The sequence below is a fragment of the Microtus ochrogaster genome, unplaced genomic scaffold (genome assembly GCF_000317375.1).
Source record: "Microtus ochrogaster isolate Prairie Vole_2 unplaced genomic scaffold, MicOch1.0 UNK54, whole genome shotgun sequence".
Lineage (NCBI taxonomy): Eukaryota > Metazoa > Chordata > Mammalia > Rodentia > Cricetidae > Microtus > Microtus ochrogaster.
In genome coordinates this window covers 314500-331537 of record NW_004949152.1, presented here as the reverse complement: position 1 = coordinate 331537, position 17038 = coordinate 314500, and the positions used below count along the sequence as shown (strand labels likewise).

At 42.6% G+C, this 17038-nt stretch overlaps 2 protein-coding genes across 2 annotated transcripts in view; both read left to right on the top strand.

The window, feature by feature from the left end:
• The window catches only part of Lpcat2 (lysophosphatidylcholine acyltransferase 2), a 59832-nt gene that overhangs the window by 36790 nt on the left and 6004 nt on the right, over positions 1 to 17038 (top strand). Inside the window, exon 12 of the mRNA XM_005369592.2 lies at positions 14381 to 14479. Within this exon, the coding sequence (XP_005369649.1) occupies positions 14381 to 14479 (99 nt within the window). The remainder of the gene's footprint in view (positions 1 to 14380; positions 14480 to 17038) is intronic.
• Positions 6785 to 7534, top strand: Capns2 (calpain small subunit 2). Its single transcript, XM_005369591.1, has one exon. The coding sequence runs from the start codon at positions 6785 to 6787 to the stop codon at positions 7532 to 7534; it is 750 nt and encodes a 249-aa protein (XP_005369648.1).

Below are 17038 nucleotides of genomic sequence, written 5' to 3'. Positions count from 1 at the left end.
CCCCCGCCGCTTTCCATGTGCCTTTGCCCTCTTTTCCCTTCTCAGTTTCCTTAAGACTCTTTCTTCTTGGCTAATCTACAAAAACTGCGCAATTATTTTTATCATTTTCTCCTAAACATACTATTAGTATTATGTTCTTTAGACTCTCAGATAGTTGATTGTAGACAACTTAAATGTTCCAAAGGTGAGCTGTCATTGTTTACTAGTTTGGAGGCATTTCCTTTGGCAAGGTCCCGTCTCTTTGAGGGACAAAAAAAAGACTCTTTTTATCTTTGGCTTTTTATGTAGCTTGTTTAATACTCATGGTTATTTACTGAATTCTTCATATCAAAGATTAATTGGAAAGTTAATTGAACGCCCAGGTAAGTCTGAGACAATGATTTAGAATATTGGCGTCTCAATAATTTTTTGCTAATAATTCAAATTAAGTACTAAATTATTTGCTAGCACGTGTGAAGGAACTTAAGAGCATTTAATGAGATCAAGAAATAATATTGGCTAAATCAGGAACATTATGGGACAGTCATTTCTGTAGCTATAACTATGTCTTGCCAGGACCATAACAGCAGTGATGATTTCATCCTCTGCAAAATACCTCTGGTTAATATCCTCCTACACTAAAAAAGGAAAAAAAATATGTATAAGGGTGTTCTTCCTGCGTGTATGTCATTGTCCCGCATGTATGCTTGGTGCACACAGAGGCCAGAAGAGGGCATCAGATGACTTGCAGATGGCTGTGAGCCACCCTGTGGGTGCTAAGAGTTAAAACAGGGTCCTCTGGAAGAACAGCCTGTGTTCTTAACCTCTGGGCTATCTCTCTAGCCCTCCTCCTCTAGTTTGAAGTAGTAGTGTATCAACAATCCTCACAGACACAAGGAAAAGAGTGAGAGAACTTGATTTCTATTTCTTTGGGTCTAGTCCGACATGAGCTTGGTATCTTACTAACCAATCTTAATAACCAATACGATTCTGTACACAGACCATTGACTAGTAAGGATACATGGTTACTATTTCACTTCTTTAGAAAACATTGATAAGTATCACGTTTCCATTTCTGCTGTTTAACCCTGAGCTCTTCTGGCAGCAGAATGTCTTTTGTTTAAGTATGACTCAGGAAGGGTTTATGTATACTGTAGCACTCTGGCAAACCAGCCTTTCTGGCTGTTGTAAACATCTGCAGATCTTTTATTACTGTTTCATTCTGTGGAATGAATGTATTTCTTTATTCCAACTTCTTCCCATCTGCCCTGTTCTTGGTGTGCATCCAAGTGCAAGTCTTGAATGCCAGTAATAACAAACAGCCTGGCTTGCCCTTGCTTTTAGAAGCAAGGTGCTGTGGTCCAAGGATTTACTCCTGGTGAAAGTCAAGACACCGGTACCTTCAATGTTTGTAGAGAGACTAGAAAATTCCCATCTTTTTGACTTCTGTGTCAGTTTTGATTAAGTAATGTAGTGTTTCATAGTTTGTATGACAAGAGCCCAGCTATGCAGTTTTTGCTCTATGAAAGTCACCTTGTAATTTCCATGATATCATTTGAAGGAAAAGGCTACAACTTCTGGGTGGGATAGGTGAACTTTTCTGCTCGGTTGTCTTGAAAGTTTAGCAGTCCTCTGTCTGAGCATTTCTTCCCAATTCCTGGGTGGACTTGTCTCTCTCATCTCAACTATCATAGTGTTTTTCTGAGTGTTATAATATTATAAATATGTATCTAGATATAAGAATCATATTTTTTACATTCTTAGTGCCTGGATGCCTGGAAGGTTAGGAGAGGAAACAGAAGAGGGGCTGAAACAGTCCAAACCTCCGCACTGTAGCAAGTGAGCAATTGCTGGCCTCCCCCAAGAGCGGAGGGAAGTAAAAAGCCGGCTTTGTAAGGAAAAGATTGTGTTCAGTTTCATCCCCTATGCTGGACAGAGTGAGAGTTCAGCATAGGGGAAAAATCAATCCTGCTCACATAGACTCTAGAAAAGCTTTTGATTTCATCCAGCGTGACCTTTTCAACAACAAATGATTGCCAAATTCAGAGTGTCTCCTCTACATCATGCTTGCAGTAGCTAAGGCCACACCTGATAGAAAGACTTTACCTGAGATGGGAACTGGGGGTCTTCCATTGTAGACTCAGTCCCTTCCTGTGACCTGGAGGTTTCCCTCAGAGGAGAAATGTACTCAGCATATTTTTGAAAGCGAGGCCCCATGTAAACATAAGGTTAGGAGTAAAGTAACATGTCCTTCATGTTAAAAGAACCAGGCTTAAGGTACAGATGATTAAATGTGTGTATCAGAAAGAGGTGTAGGTAGCAGAAGGAAACTGAATGGAAGAATGTTGCTTCTGTCACTGTTACATGACGTGAAAATCCGGACACATGCTGGGTGGTGGTGGTGCATGCCTTTGAACCTAACACTAAGAAGGCGGAGGCAGTGCATCTCTGTGAGTTCGAGGCCAGCCTGGTCTACATAGCAAGTTCCAGGAGAGCCAGGACTACACAGAGAAACCCTATCTCTAAAAACAAACAAACGAAAATGCCCAAACAACAACAAAACCCAAAACAAAGAAAAAAGCCAGACACACACAACTGTCGAACTTGAGGCCTTAGGTTCCACCCATTCTCTTCATTTTGTGGTAAGCAGCTAGGCCAAGGGAGGAAGTTCCACCTCATGGCCACAGAGCTGGCTAATTGCACCATGGAAACTAAACATTTTGTGATCTTTTTGCTGTTAAACTGTTACCGTGGATTTAAAGAACAATTACCTTCTTAAGGTGTGATTTACAAATCCTATTATTTGCTTCCTTCAGGAATGTATGTCTTCCCCTAGGTTTATTCACCAGACTCTGCAACCCTCACTGTCAATCAGTTTTAGCATATTTCTGTCAAGCTCAGATGATGCCTTGTGCCACTTACTGTATGATTTTTTTTGTCACATGCTTCCTTCCTAGAACCTAGGTGGCTGCTACTAATCTGCCTCCCAGCTTCATACATGTGGGCTTTCTGGACATTTTGCATGACTGGTATGTAGCAACATGCAGTTCCTTAGTTAGCATGGTTTGAGATTTGTCCTTGTACTATGCATCAGTGGTTAATTCCATTTTGGTTTTGATTAGTATTTCTTTGTATCAAATATTTATTCACCAGTTGGTAGATATTAAGGTTGTTTTCACTTGGTGCTATTAGAAATGATATATTTGTGTTCATGTATCATTATTTATCTCTTAAGTTCAGTAACTCTTCTTCCTAAGTTGGGCATAATTTTTCTTTAGGTACAGCCTGGTCTGTCTTTTCTTCCAGATTTTAGAAGTGGTTTTTCCTCCCAGATAGCAACTCAGGTTGTTATAAATGTTTCTAATAAATAATTGTAGAAGATTAAGTGGACAGTAAAGAAAAGACTTCTTCATCTAACAGCAGCGTGTTATGCTGTGATGATTTACGACAAACTCTTAGCCAAATACCCTCCTTCTCCTTTGAATATAAATGACTGGAATTTTAAATATAGCAAAATAACCAAACAACATGTAAGATGAGATACATTATATAAGATACTAGTTGCTATTGAGTTAATTTGCAACACTAAAAAAAAAAATCGAGAGTTGTCTCAGTGGTTAAGAGCTCTGGCTGCTCTTTTGGAAGACTCAAGGTTGAATCCCAGCACCCACAGGTGGCCCCCAACTGTAATTCCAGTTAGGAGATCTGACTCCCTCTTCTGGCCTCCATGGGCACTGCATGCATATGGTCCAAAGATGTGTGCAGATAAAACACCAAAGTACATAAATTAAAAATGTAAAAACAAAAAATTTTTCTCTCTTAAAAAGAAGCTTTATAAATAGGTATAAATCTGTGGGAGACACAGTGAGCCCTGTGCGTCTCTTCAAAGGAAAGCCGTCATTTTTGTGTACATTTCCCTACGCAGTTAAGGATATTTGTTCTTTAGTGTTCACACAAGTAATTTCATTGTGCCCCTAAGAAATAAGGCCAGTTATTGGGTATGGCTGAAATAGGATCTTGAAGACATTGTTCCATGACCTAAAAAAACAGAAAAATAATAATAATGTCAGATGGGTGTGGTGACATAGATTCATAATCCAAACATTCCAGAGCTGAAGCAGAATTGAGACTTCAAGGTCTTCCTGGCTCAGAAGGGAGGGAGAGTTGCGATTCTCTAGCTGCCGTTCTCCTCTAAGCGGCTCGCACACTCATTGTTCTAGAACTGTGCATTCACGGTAGTTTCACACCTGTTCTCACTGTGACTCCACTCTGAGCTGTGCTGGTTCTGCAGTAACCTGTGAGGTGAACCCTCTTACACAGGAGTCCCCAATCCTTTTCAGTCCCGCTCTGACTTGCTGCTCTCTCATCGTTTCCACGCATCTGAGCAGACTCTCATCACTCTGTGCTGTGGACTACCTCCCGAATACCCCGCATCCCCTGCTTCCCTGTGTGGCTGCTATGCTGTCCCTTTGTATCATCGTCCATGGGGAGGTGACTCCACCCATAGTCAGGCGTACGCGCTATCTTTCCTTTGTCTCAGTGGGATCCTTGACTTTCTTTGGGCAGCTTTGCTAGTTTGCTAATGCAGTATAAAGCCCATCACCTGAATCATCTTCAGAACGTGGTACCTTTTCTGAGTTTTCCTTTATTTAGAATATGTTTTTATCTTCCAGGAGAATTTAATGAAATCTTAACACCAAACTATGATCTATGAAATCTTAATTGTTTAGTATTAGTAATAGAAATATGCAAATGGACACAAGCTTACACTTAGGGTCAGTCCTGTGATCTTCTTGACTTTGAGCACGACAGTCCTATCTTATTTACCTTTGCATCCTAACCGCCTAGCCCTTGACCCAATACAGACAAAATTGGATTGAGCCATGGTGAAGCAGGCAGTGAAGATACTCTGATTATCATTTCTCAGATTTGAAATAAGTAATAAAATAATTACTAAGTAATAAAATAGTCATGCTGTGTGTGTGTGTGTGTGTGTGTGTGTGCGTGTGTGTGCGTGTGTGTGTGTGTGTGTAACTGTGACTGTAACGACTCTGTGAGGCCAGAGGTTGATGTTGGTGTCTTCCTTAGTTTACCCTCTACTTTACCATTTGAGACAATGTCTCTCACTGAACCTGAAACTTACTGATTCGGCCAGACTGGTTGACCAGCAGGCCCAGGGATCCTGTTGTCAGTACCTCCCTCCCCAGAGCTGGATGGCAGGTGTGTGCTGTGGCACCTGGGTTTTTACATGGTTTCTCCACACTTTACTGACTGAACTATCTCCTTGGTCGTTAAGCGATACAATAGTTTAACCATTAAGTCCTAGCCATCTTTCTCTGAATTCACCAGTGGAACTCTCAAAGCTCCATGGAGGACGTGAGTTCAGATGTAGCCTATCGAAGGTGGGCTGTCTCAGAGTGTTGTCTGAGACCCACCTACCACACACTGACTCCTGAAAATGCTTGTTAGAAATATATACTTGAATCTCACCAATGTAATACTGGAGAAAGAAAACAGACAAGGAAGCCAGACAAATTAGTGGAAATGGGAGGAGAATCGTAAGTGCTAATTTTACAGAAATAGCAATTAGTGCAAGAGCAACCGTGTGCCACCCATCTGGATAACTTAGACAACGTAGAGTCATTCTTAGAAATACTTGGCGTGCCATGACTGAATCTGCAGACTCAGAAAAACCTCTAAAGACCTAAGGTTCCTTTTCTTTTAATGACTCAATGAAGCAGCCAAAAAAAAAAAAAAAAGGTTTTATTTGATCTGTAACTGTGTGTGTGTGTTTATATATATATGCCTGCAATACCCACTGAGGCCAGAAAGGGGCATCAGATCCCCAGAAACTGGAGTTAAAGGACATTGTTGCCTGATATGGGTGATGGGAACCAAACTTGGTTCTCTGCAGGAACAGTACTTGCTTTCAACTGCTGAGCCATCCCTCTAACCCTAAAGGAGTTAAGTTTGGACCCAAGTCAGTAACTTCTTTACAAAGAAAGGCCGAGGCATATGGCTTCACTGGCGAATTCCTTCAAACTTTAAATAAGAGTTTACACTGTGGGCTACGACACACACACATTCTGCTCTTGTGGAGGATGAATTCACCTCTGACAGGTAATCACAGATGTCTGACTCCAGCACCACAGATTCCACAGAGGCATATGCATATATAGCATAGCTTGTATAAGTGTTAGCCTCCAAGAGGTCCCAAAAATAGTAATTAGGGACCCTATAGCTGACCTCCAGACAAAATTAATTTCTGAGGGTAGGATCTGGAGACTTTGACTGAAGAAGACCCCCCCCCCCGCCACCAAGTTGTCTTTAAGAATTGGATTCTGGATTAAAAGAAGGACAGCATCTGTGTCAAATTCCCAAGAATTTTCTTCAGTTTGATCCCTACAGTAAATATTCCTTGGTTAAAAAAAATTGTTGATTTGAATCATTTACCTTCTGTGAGGAAAATTCATGTCCTGTTTTGGATGCTAGCAAAAGTCAGAACACAATGCCATAGCAATGTATAGTTTTATATTTCCTGTTTAAAATAACATTATAACATGGAATATCTAAACATGAAAAAATAACTTCATTGAGGCCCATGGAAATATGACTGGTGCTAGGACCCAGCGGAACTCAGCAACTTCACTTGGAGATGAACCCTCTCCTGGGGTGTGGTACCGTTTTAAGCAGGTACAGAAAAGCCAGTTCTTCCACCTGTGCACTGCTCTGACTCCATTGCAGCTCTCTCCAAACCGTCTCCAGGATTTTCGCAGCGTTCACACCTGCTCGCTAACCCGCAGGCATGTTTCTGGCAAAGGCGATCCTGGAAGGGGCCGATCGGGGTCTTGGGGGGGCTCTTGGAGGCCTTCTTGGAGGAGGTGGTCATGGAGGAGGAGGAGGCGGAGGCAACATCGGAGGGATTATTGGCGGGATTGTCAATTTTATCAGCGAGGCTGCTGCAGCTCAGTATACCCCCGAGCCGCCTCCCCCGCAGCAGCGGCATTTTACCACTGTGGAGGCCTCAGAGAGTGAGGAGGTCAGGCGGTTTCGGCAACAGTTTGCACAGCTGGCTGGACCCGACATGGAGGTGGGTGCCAGTGACCTGAAGAATATTCTCAACAAAGTCCTTGCGAAGCACAAGGATCTGAAGACCGACGGCTTTAGCCTTGACACTTGCAGGAGCATTGTGGCTGTCATGGACAGCGACACGACCGGGAAGCTGGGCTTTGAGGAGTTTAAGTACCTGTGGAACAACATCAAGAAATGGCAGTGTGTCTTCAAGCAGTACGACAGCGACCACTCCGGCGTTCTCAGAAGCTCCCAGCTGCACGGGGCTGTGCAGGCTGCAGGCTTCCAGCTCAACGAGCAGCTCTACCTCATGGTCGTCCGCCGCTATGCCGACGAGGATGGCAGCATGAATTTTAACAATTTCATCAGCTGCCTGGTCCGGCTGGATGCCATGTTTCGCTCATTCAAGTCTCTGGACCGCGATGCGGATGGCCAGATTCAAGTGTCCCTCCGAGAGTGGCTGCAGCTGACCATGTATTCTTGAAATGGGCACAGAGAGGGTGAGACCCACCATGGAAGAGAGGACTGCCGAACGCCTGGCTGTGTGCACCACGGCTCATATTCTACCCACAGCTACCATTTCCTGGGGAGGGGGGAGCTCTTTAATAATGCTTCATATTCCTTCTTGATAATATAGTATTCATCTATACTGTACTGCTTAATTAAAACTAATTTTGGACAAAAAGCGTTCCAAGTTTGTATAATGACTTTTGAGAGGCAATTGTAGAGATGAGACGCGTATATGATGAGGAAGTACCGGTTGACTTTAAAAGGTTGTTGCTTATTGGTGAATGGATTAGCATTGTTTACCATCCTGGAATAAATCAGGAAAGCATCAGGGACTAGGTTTTTCCCCTTGGAAAGCAGAGAAGGAAAGATTAATGTCTGTTTTACTCATAATTTCACATCTGGTCTTTATATTATGAAGACGTCTACTTTCCAGAGAACTTTCTATATTGTATAGCAATACGTTCAAAAAAAATGTAAGATTAGGCAGTTTTATCAAGGGGTATCAGTTTATAAAAAAAAATAGAGGGCACCTACCTAAAAGTCTAGCATCCTTTGGCTGCTTCCTAATGAAACCAACAGAGCAGCTTTGCGCTGGGTGTTTGTAAAGAACCAAGGACCAGAGGAATGAAAAGGTATTCCCATTGTTCAGAATGTCTTTAGCCGTCTTAATGAGCCAAAATGATCACTCTTATGTTTACTTCAGACAAAACCAGGCGCACCCAGGGGATGTTAGTCAGCTCTTGTCCCATCTTGCCCAACCTAAGAGCAAGGAAAATTCCTTTGCTTATCTTTGGAAACGACAGGCAGGGAGGAAAAAAAAAAAAAAGACCAGGCAAAACACATAATTAACCCTCAGTGAAGTGGAGTATGAAGCAGCATAGACAACAAAGGTTGCTGACTTTTCTCGCAGTGGCTTGAGGTCCTGGCTGTAGATTAGCGTTGCAGGGAGAGGCCTTTTGCAGTGCCTGACTGACTCCTCCTCCAGATGAAGTGATTGCCTTCAGAACCCTCTTTAAGCTCTTCAGGTCATGCCAATGCCTAGGTGACAGACTTAAGCGCTGTAGATTATACCTTACTTCCCAGTGCTTTTCAAATCTGTCTCTGCCAGAACTGCCGAGCAGGTGAGTCGGTGCCACCTCCCTTCAAGACAGGGAAACTAGGAAAAGCGAGAGCCTACCACCCTGCTGCTGAGTGAACCGTGTCTTTTCTGGTATATAGCACTTTGCCTGATTTTATTATTTGGTGCAAGCTGTTTGTTACAACTTCAAGCAAAACCAAGGACCCAGAAGAGCCTGGGTTGCAAGTCTTTATCCACCCATTCCCCGGTCTTCAGTGTTTTTCACTCTCTGCTATGTTTAGTGCATTCTTTCCATCCTGGGCCACTTTGGAGAGTCCTTCTGAGATAAACACTAACTTAGAATAAAGTAGCCATGGAAACAATGTAGCTGGCTTCTTAAGAGGTCTGGGGCTCATGTCAGAAAGCCCCAGTGATGTTGGGAGAGGTTGGCATTTGGCCACCATGGGTACCATCACCTCCTTCGTGTAGTATTTATAAGCTACCACGCATGCAGTTCTGAACTGAGCCAAGCACAGAGATCATATCTACTTTCTTGAAGGAACTTGTAATTTAACTTGGTCTGATAGTCTGCTTAGACTGGCTCTGGGTGTATAAGCATGAGACAGCTGCTGCCAGCAGCCTCACGTTCCTACCAGCCTCACTGTTGTAAAATCAATCCACTAATCCATGGGACATGGGAGCAGGAGAGTAGCCAGGAAATGGAGAAAGCTGCCAAGATGTCTATCACGACTTGGACTATGTTTCTGATTTGATTTCCACACTGTGGTTGTAGAAGGGACAATGCAGAACTTGTATTTGCGCTCCAGATTTCATCATAACTGCCTTATAAAAGTTAAGGCTGTCATCGCATGATAGAAGTGGCGTTAAGTATTTCCCTCCGTCCCCAGCTCAGGGAATACCTATTTCATGATTCTCCTCTAATGTGTGTGAAATACATCCGGAAGCCGCCTAAGTTTCTCTTCTGCCATCTTCTATGTTCATATAAAATTTATCCTACTAACCCCATTCACCGTTGGGAACACTGGAAGACTCAGCCCACCCTCAAGATTGTCCTAAGCAGGCAAATCTTTGTCTGTTGCAATGAATCAAGAGCTCAAACAGATCCTACTGCACGTACTGGCTTTGGGGGAGCCTAGGCAGTTTGGATGCTCACCTTACTAGACCTGGATGGAGGTGGGGGTTCCTTGGACTTCCCACAGGGCAGGGAACCCTGATTGCTCTTAGGGCTGAGGAGGGAGGGGGACTTGATTGGGGGAGGGGGAGGGAAATGGGAGGCGGTGACTGGGAGGAGACAGAAATCTTTAATAAATAAATAAATTTATTAAAAAATAGAGCTCAAAGAGTGACTGAATTTCTTAGTTTTCATTCAATAACTTTACAACTTCACTTTCAAGGTGAGAGAAAGTATTAATTTGCAGCTTTAAAAAAATGTGCTGTGTTGCTGTCATGGAGTCACATGTCTGTCTATGATCTTCACACTTGAGGCAAAGGCTGGGGTCAGGAGCTCAAGTCAAGCCTTGACTATGTGATTAGTGAGTTTGAGACCAGCCTTGGTTACATGAGACGCTGTCTCAGCTCCTATAACTCCCATGCAAAAATTACCCGTTTCTGTATGGAAAACTGCTTATGGCCTGTGACGAAGGCTTTTGATTCCTCGACTTCATTGTCAGTGAGTGTCTAACATTAAAGAATACTATCAAAGCAGTAAGCTGAGGGTGATAGAAGAATGTATGAAATTGTACTGTAAACAGACATGTCAAAAACTGCACATAACTTTGAAAACATGTGTGCTATGTATCCAAAAGCAAGAAATTTCCAAAAATCATTCATGATGTGTATGTCATCTTGAAGGTCACTTTAGGAATATGTTTTCGTTTTAAAGCTTTATGCCCATAGCGACCCTGTACTGAATGTGAATTGATTAATGAAGAATGGCAGAATTACTGTTTGAAAGTGCTCACATAATGCTAAGTATATTAAGGTAGTTTAAGTACAGTAAAATTGGTAGTGTTATTATATATGTGGTAGAAATATACTCTCAGTTGGAATACCCAAGTGATTGGAACAACTTTCCTTGGCTGTTTTGATAAGTGAGACAAACAGTGTCCTAATAATAGAGTTCCTCAGGGAATAATGTGTCATCACGGGTAGAGACTTAAGGCAGACCAGTAGGTTATATTTTATGGGGATGTTTTGACTGTTACTCTAAGAGCATTGGTTATTTCTCATTCTCAAAGATTATATCAATTGTAACATAACAAAGGGAAAAAGAAAAACTGTCCTTGGGATGTAACCCCTTGTAAGATGGATTCAAAATCATATCCTTAAAAAAAAATCTGATTCTAAATGACAAAATACATTAAGTTGTAGAACAGCCTTGAAAAACTGATGCCTGAGAATCAGGCCATTTATTCCTCCTGAGATTTTTTTAAAATTTATTTTTATGTGTGTGGATGTTTTGCTGTGTACCATGTGTGTGCAATACCTGAAGAGGCCAGAAGAGGGCATCAGATCCCCCATAGACTGAAGTTAACAAATGGTTGTTAGCTGCCACATAGGTGCTGGGAATTGAACCTGGGTTCTCTGGAAGAGCAGCCAGTGTTCTGAAATGTTGGTGGATGTTTCTTTCCCACATGGAGACTTAATATTAATTACAAATGCTTCATCAATAGCTCAGGCTTGTTACTAGTTAACTCTTACATGTTAATTAATCCATATTTCTTATCTATACTTCGCTACATGTCTAGGTACCTTTCCTCAGTATGGCATGTTCATCTTGCTTCTTTCTGCGTGTGCTTGTGGCTCCTCCTTCTCCTTCCCAGCATTCTCAGTTTGGCTCTCCAGTCTAACCTTATTCTGTTCAGCTCTTGAATAGTCAGCTTCTTTATTCACACAGTGAGTAGAGATATTCCATACTAACTGTAGAGTGGTCTTCCTGGGCCTCCTCCTGAGATTTCAACAGTTAATATAAAGATGAGTTACTTGGACTTCCCATTGCTCCTAGAAGCCAGGGCAGCAGGTCAAAGGTGCTGGGTGACTAGACTCACTGTGACTCCTCCCATACTCTTTTCTGATGCTGCTGACTTCCAGGAAAGGGACAAAATCCACAGCTAGGGCTCACTGAAGCTTGGCCATGCTTCTTTTTGCAGTGATTCAGGGTAGCTCTCTGGCTATTCCTCAGCTCTGCTTGGCAAAAGATGTGAAGAAATGACTAGGACCTTCCATAAAAAGGTTTATTTCTTCATTTACATGTAGCTATGAAATACATTTTAAGACCAGGTGCTATTATTAAGTTTATAATTCTTCCTGGGGAAGTTTGAAGGAAACCGCCATAGATTTATGGAACAATTTTTTTAAAAAAAAAAAAATGACAAAACCGATTCAAAAATATGAAAGTTCAAAGAATGCATGTTGTTATATAATGTTTTGTCCATTTAAAAATATACTTTGTCAAACTCTTAAGTTTGAATGGTTGATGATCAAATTAAATTTAAATTTAATTGCAGTTATAGAAATAGTGAGTTTTATTAACTTGAAATGAAACGTGTCAGCTTCATTGGTGGTTTCTACAATTTCCTCCCGTTCTGAAGTTTATTATACTGATTTAAAGCCTCAGTAGTATGTTATTAATCCAATAAAACAATCTCTCCAAGTAATTTCCATTCTGGTTTTTCCTCCTTCACATTACTGGAAAGAAAAACTGCATATTCTTTCCCATGTGAGTCAAGGGTCTACCATATTATGATCATATCAATCAAAAAATGTGTCTACTAAAGACTGCTTAGCCGCCATATACTAGTGTAAATTTGGGTGCTAGCACATTGCCTTGTTCCTAGTGGTCATAGGAAGGGTCTGTTATGTTTTTGTTTCTGCAAGAAGAGCCGTGGTGCTTGACCTGCGTTCCTCACAGGGCCAGTGGTGTAGTGAAGACTGGTCGTTCACGATGCCATTCTTGCTCAGGGAAAGTCAACTGTGTAGGAAGCTTATCTATGTTGGGCAATTTTGCCGTGGTCCAGATGAGCTCCTCTGTGTCTAAGACTCGCCAGAAACATTGTGTACAGTGCGTGGAGAATTGAGTGGTGTCAGCACAAGAAGTATATTGTGCTCCTATATACGCTGTCTTCTTTGACACTTCCGTGGTGATGGCCTCCAGATGTTCACTGTGGCAGTGACTACCTGGAGTATGTGATATCGGTTAGACGCTTCATGTAGGTGCAAACAGCTGGATGTAAGTTATACAGCAGTAAAATCAATTTTTAAGTCTAGCTATTCTCAAGGTGGTTTCTTGGCAAATAGAGAAGATGAATGACTTCAGCCTTTGTCTTAGAAATAAACCCTAACACTTGGGGGAAATCTTAAAATTTCTGTTTCTGCTTTTTCTGGTGGGAACATGAAATGAGATTATTATTCTTTTTAGTTTCCGCCCTGCAGTAAGATAAAGTAATAGGAAAAAAGTGATTTGACTTTTTGATGTTTGAGAGGCGGAGGAAAACCTCCCTAGAAAATGTGCTTTCAGAGAACCTCCCACACCGCCTCAGGGCTTTCCAGACACCCCTTCTCTCAAGCGTTCCTGCTGATTGTGTCTAGATGAAGATCCATGCTTGATGATGCCGAGCGCCCTTTATTAATCTGTGAGATTGAGTGTTGCTCTGGCCTTGTTGTCCCTGGTGCGGAGTTTATCGGGAGATTCGTCACTTGGGAGTTGTGCCACCAAAATGATTCTCATATCTAGGATTCTTCTAGAATTCTGCTCACCTTCTCCCTCTTCCATCTTTCTGCTCATCTCCATCTCATTCTCCCTCGTTTCCTCTGGTGTCTGCTCTCTCCTCCTGAGTTGTCCCTTGTGTTCTAACCTACCTCTCCTTCTTTTGCTTCCCTATTTGAGACAGGGTTTCACCCTGTAGCCCTGGCTGTCCTGGAACTCACTATGTGGAACACGCTGGCCTTGAACTCAGAGATCCACCTGCCTCTGCCTCCTGAGTACTGGGCACCACCAAGCCTCATTCTATTTTCTCTTTATTGTAAGCTCTCATTCTCTTGATAGTTGATGTGTGTGCCAGCCTGGGTCAGAGCCCCCCATCCTTTGCTTTCTGTTGTCGTCATGATACCCTTCCTCGTCTTTATCCTGCTAGTTAGGCTTAGTTTTCACTCACCCCACAGTACAGGTGCTTCTGGAACCACAAACCCTCAAAGTCCTCAAGAGGTTGTTGGGTTTGTCATATCAGCTCCTGGTTTATGTCAAAGTCAGCCAGAAAACTAAAGACTGCATCTTAATTAATGCCTCAGTGTCCCTTTTTCCTTTCACTTCCATTTTCTGTGGTAATAAACAGAAAGGTTGTTTATTAACCTTCCAGGACCTTTTGGGAATCCTCTGGTGCCGGCCATCTCGGCAGGACCGTTTGCACCATGGACTCAAAGCTTTCTTTCCACTAAGGATTAAAGTCTTAGTCCCTGTTTGCCCAAAGGGTCCTCATCAAAGCAGTTCCAAACTTAGGAACCACAGTGAGTGTTAGTGTATCACTTTACATGGCCTCAGGGGTAAGTGTTTGTCATTATTATTGGTTATAACTCTACTGAAGTGGCAGTGGGCTGTTCTTCCCTCGCTGTCCTTCTCGGGGAAAACTTCTCTTCGCAGTGTCCCAGTGCGTGATGCTGCCGTGCTGCACAGCATGCTTGTGCTTCGCCTCGTGTGATTAGCGCTAATTCGATAACTGCCTTCCTAACTGATGGCTATCTTCACAGAATAATGACGGCAGTATTGACTTCCGAGAGTATGTGATCGGCCTGGCTGTCCTGTGCAACCCCGCCAACACGGAAGAGATCATCCAGGTGGCATTTAAGGTACTGCCAACCCCACTGACCACATCTCGGCTGGCCTTGGAAATACGTGTTGACTCTAACTCCATTACTGGAAGAATCGGTGAATCTGTTTCCCGAGTTTATAGATCTGCTGTGACATGTTCGGGAGGGTAATGTGATTAAGTCAATTGCCACTGAGACTAAAGAAAACACAGGCATCCATTTAAACAGCTGTGGAAGCAGCCTAGGTGTGAGCATCAAGATGGAAGAGTGGGTGCTTTAGCTAATTAAAGTTGTTTCTTTTCAGGCCTCTTTTGAAGTTCTGAAGTAAGATATAGATATAGATATATAGATAAATACCACTCCCTGCCCCGCATCCTAATTCATCTAGAAAGTTCTGATCTGTCCTTATTTTGCATCTGCTAGATCATTCAGTTGGCTGGAGTTTATTCAAGTGTTGGAGTTTATATTGTGTGATGATGTCAGACCATCACCATAAATGTCCCAGTCTACCCTGCTGATCTTACTGTGATATCCGACATATTTTCAGTGTAGTGCGGGGATCTAAATTAGGAGAGAGAAGTCTTTCTTATCCCCAGCGAAGCTTGAGGAAAGATCCAGACTGAACTTGCACTCACACACTCTATATGCCAAAGTGCATGTCCCGAGAGTGGAGACCCATCATCTGTTAGCGTCTCATCGTGGTCTTTTCCTTCGAGTTCTAAGCTCGTGGGGCGTCGCTCAACTGCCTTCATCTCCCCACTGACCTCGCGAAGTTGAGTTCGTTGCCTTGTTCAGTGATGGTCTCAGCTTCCATGTAGCATGAAAGCCAGTGACTTCTCTCCTATCCCCTCCTCTTCCTCTCTCCCTGGCTTTCTCCGAAACAGATCCCATTGTGGCTCCAACAAGCCTGTCCCCTTCTCTATTATTTGGCCAAGACTCCGTGTGTGTGTGTGTGTGTGTGTGTGTGTGTGTGTGTGTGTGTGTTTTAGAGGCCACCAGGGATGGTGTTCTCTCTTTATTGGATGTACCCCTGAGGACACTTTCCATTGCAGATTGTTTTAAACTGAGCGAACTGGATGTAAAGAACCCCGGGTGACTGGTGATGAGCATGATTCAGGGGCCAGATACTTTCCCAAAATGTCAAACCTTCAGCTTTTAGACTTACTCATCAAAAACCTGAAATGACACATAGAGCTAACTTATTCCAATCCAGACATCTCCGTTTCTGTTTTGGAGTTGTATGTGTAATTACACGTTTAGCCGAGCAAATGGTTACTCTTGGTTTGCAGTGAAAGACCCAATAGAAAATCTGGCCCTTCATCACAGTAATGACTGTTTTTAAAGAAACCATGAAAACCTTGACCAGCCTAGACCCTGGTTTGATGATGGAAGAGGGAAGAAAGGAAGACTTAACATCTATAATTAGCTCATTTTTTTCCTATGGCAAGAGTCATGCTTTACATTGGTTTTAATTTACGTCTCTTTATGTATTTATTTATCTACCTTTTTTTTTTCATTTTGAGACAAGGTCTCACTCTGCAGCCCAGGCTGGCTCAAACTTGACATACTTCTACCTCAGCCCCTTGAGTGTTAGGATTACAGGTTCCACCACACCTAGCTCACACTGGTTATCTGAAGCTGATTTTTGGTATGTTTTGTTTTGAGAATATTTCATGTATTTTTTGTTTTCAGTTAGTTACATACTTTCATAGTGTATAGAATCCTGTTGCATCTTTTCTGTGGTAAGCCCATTATAGCTCACTTCCCATCTTTTCTTTCCTCTTTACACTGAGCTCTACAGGTAGAATAGTAGAGGTGCGGCTGAGCCTGGCAGTTACTGTTTGAAGTCTAGGATGTATTAGGAACCTGTGGTCTACAGCTTATGAAAACCTGTCAGTTCATATCTCTTTCCAGCCACCTTCATCACCCCCAGTTAAACAAACAAACAAACAAACAAACAAAAACTCAACAGCAGGAAATGGGCCAGAAGCCTGTTCCCCTTTTTGGGGTAACAAATCCCAAATTGGAGCTATGGCTTTTCTTCAAGCTATGGCTTTTTTTCATTGGCACCTGTTGCCATAGTGTATTGGGAACATTAAGGATTCATACATGTGAAGGGAACTGGATACCTCTGCCCGGTGCCTGTAAAGAATAGGTTCTAATTAAATATTCTATTTTGATTATTGGTTCTCCAGCATTTACTCCTCTTCCACTGCTTGGCTGTTGGCCTTCCCAGCCCACTGCTTTGCTTTCCACCTATAAATGTGATCGCCTCTCGTGCCTGGTGTTATCTCGTTTCTGCTGCCCTCTCTTCTGTAACTTCTTAGAAATGCCCATGCCAGCTGCCGTCGCCAATCTCTTGTTTGTCCCTTGACTTTCATTACCACTTCCCCTTTGGTTCTCTGAAACTGGAAGCTTCTCATCTCCCACTTACCAAATCTAGCAAATAGTTTGCTCTCCTTGGTCATCCTATGGCATTGCAGTCTGGTGCCTGTTTCCACTCCTTCTGTTAGCTTCAGTTGGCACACACCTGTCTAATGCCTGGTGTCTGTTTCCACCGTCAAGTCCTGTTCTATTAAACCCTCTGTTAGCTTCAGT

What these genes read in the sequence shown, in the direction of transcription:
- Capns2 (XM_005369591.1), top strand. Translation starts at nt 6,785, where the DNA reads ATGTTTCTGGCAAAGGCGATCCTGGAAGGGGCCGATCGGGGTCTTGGG.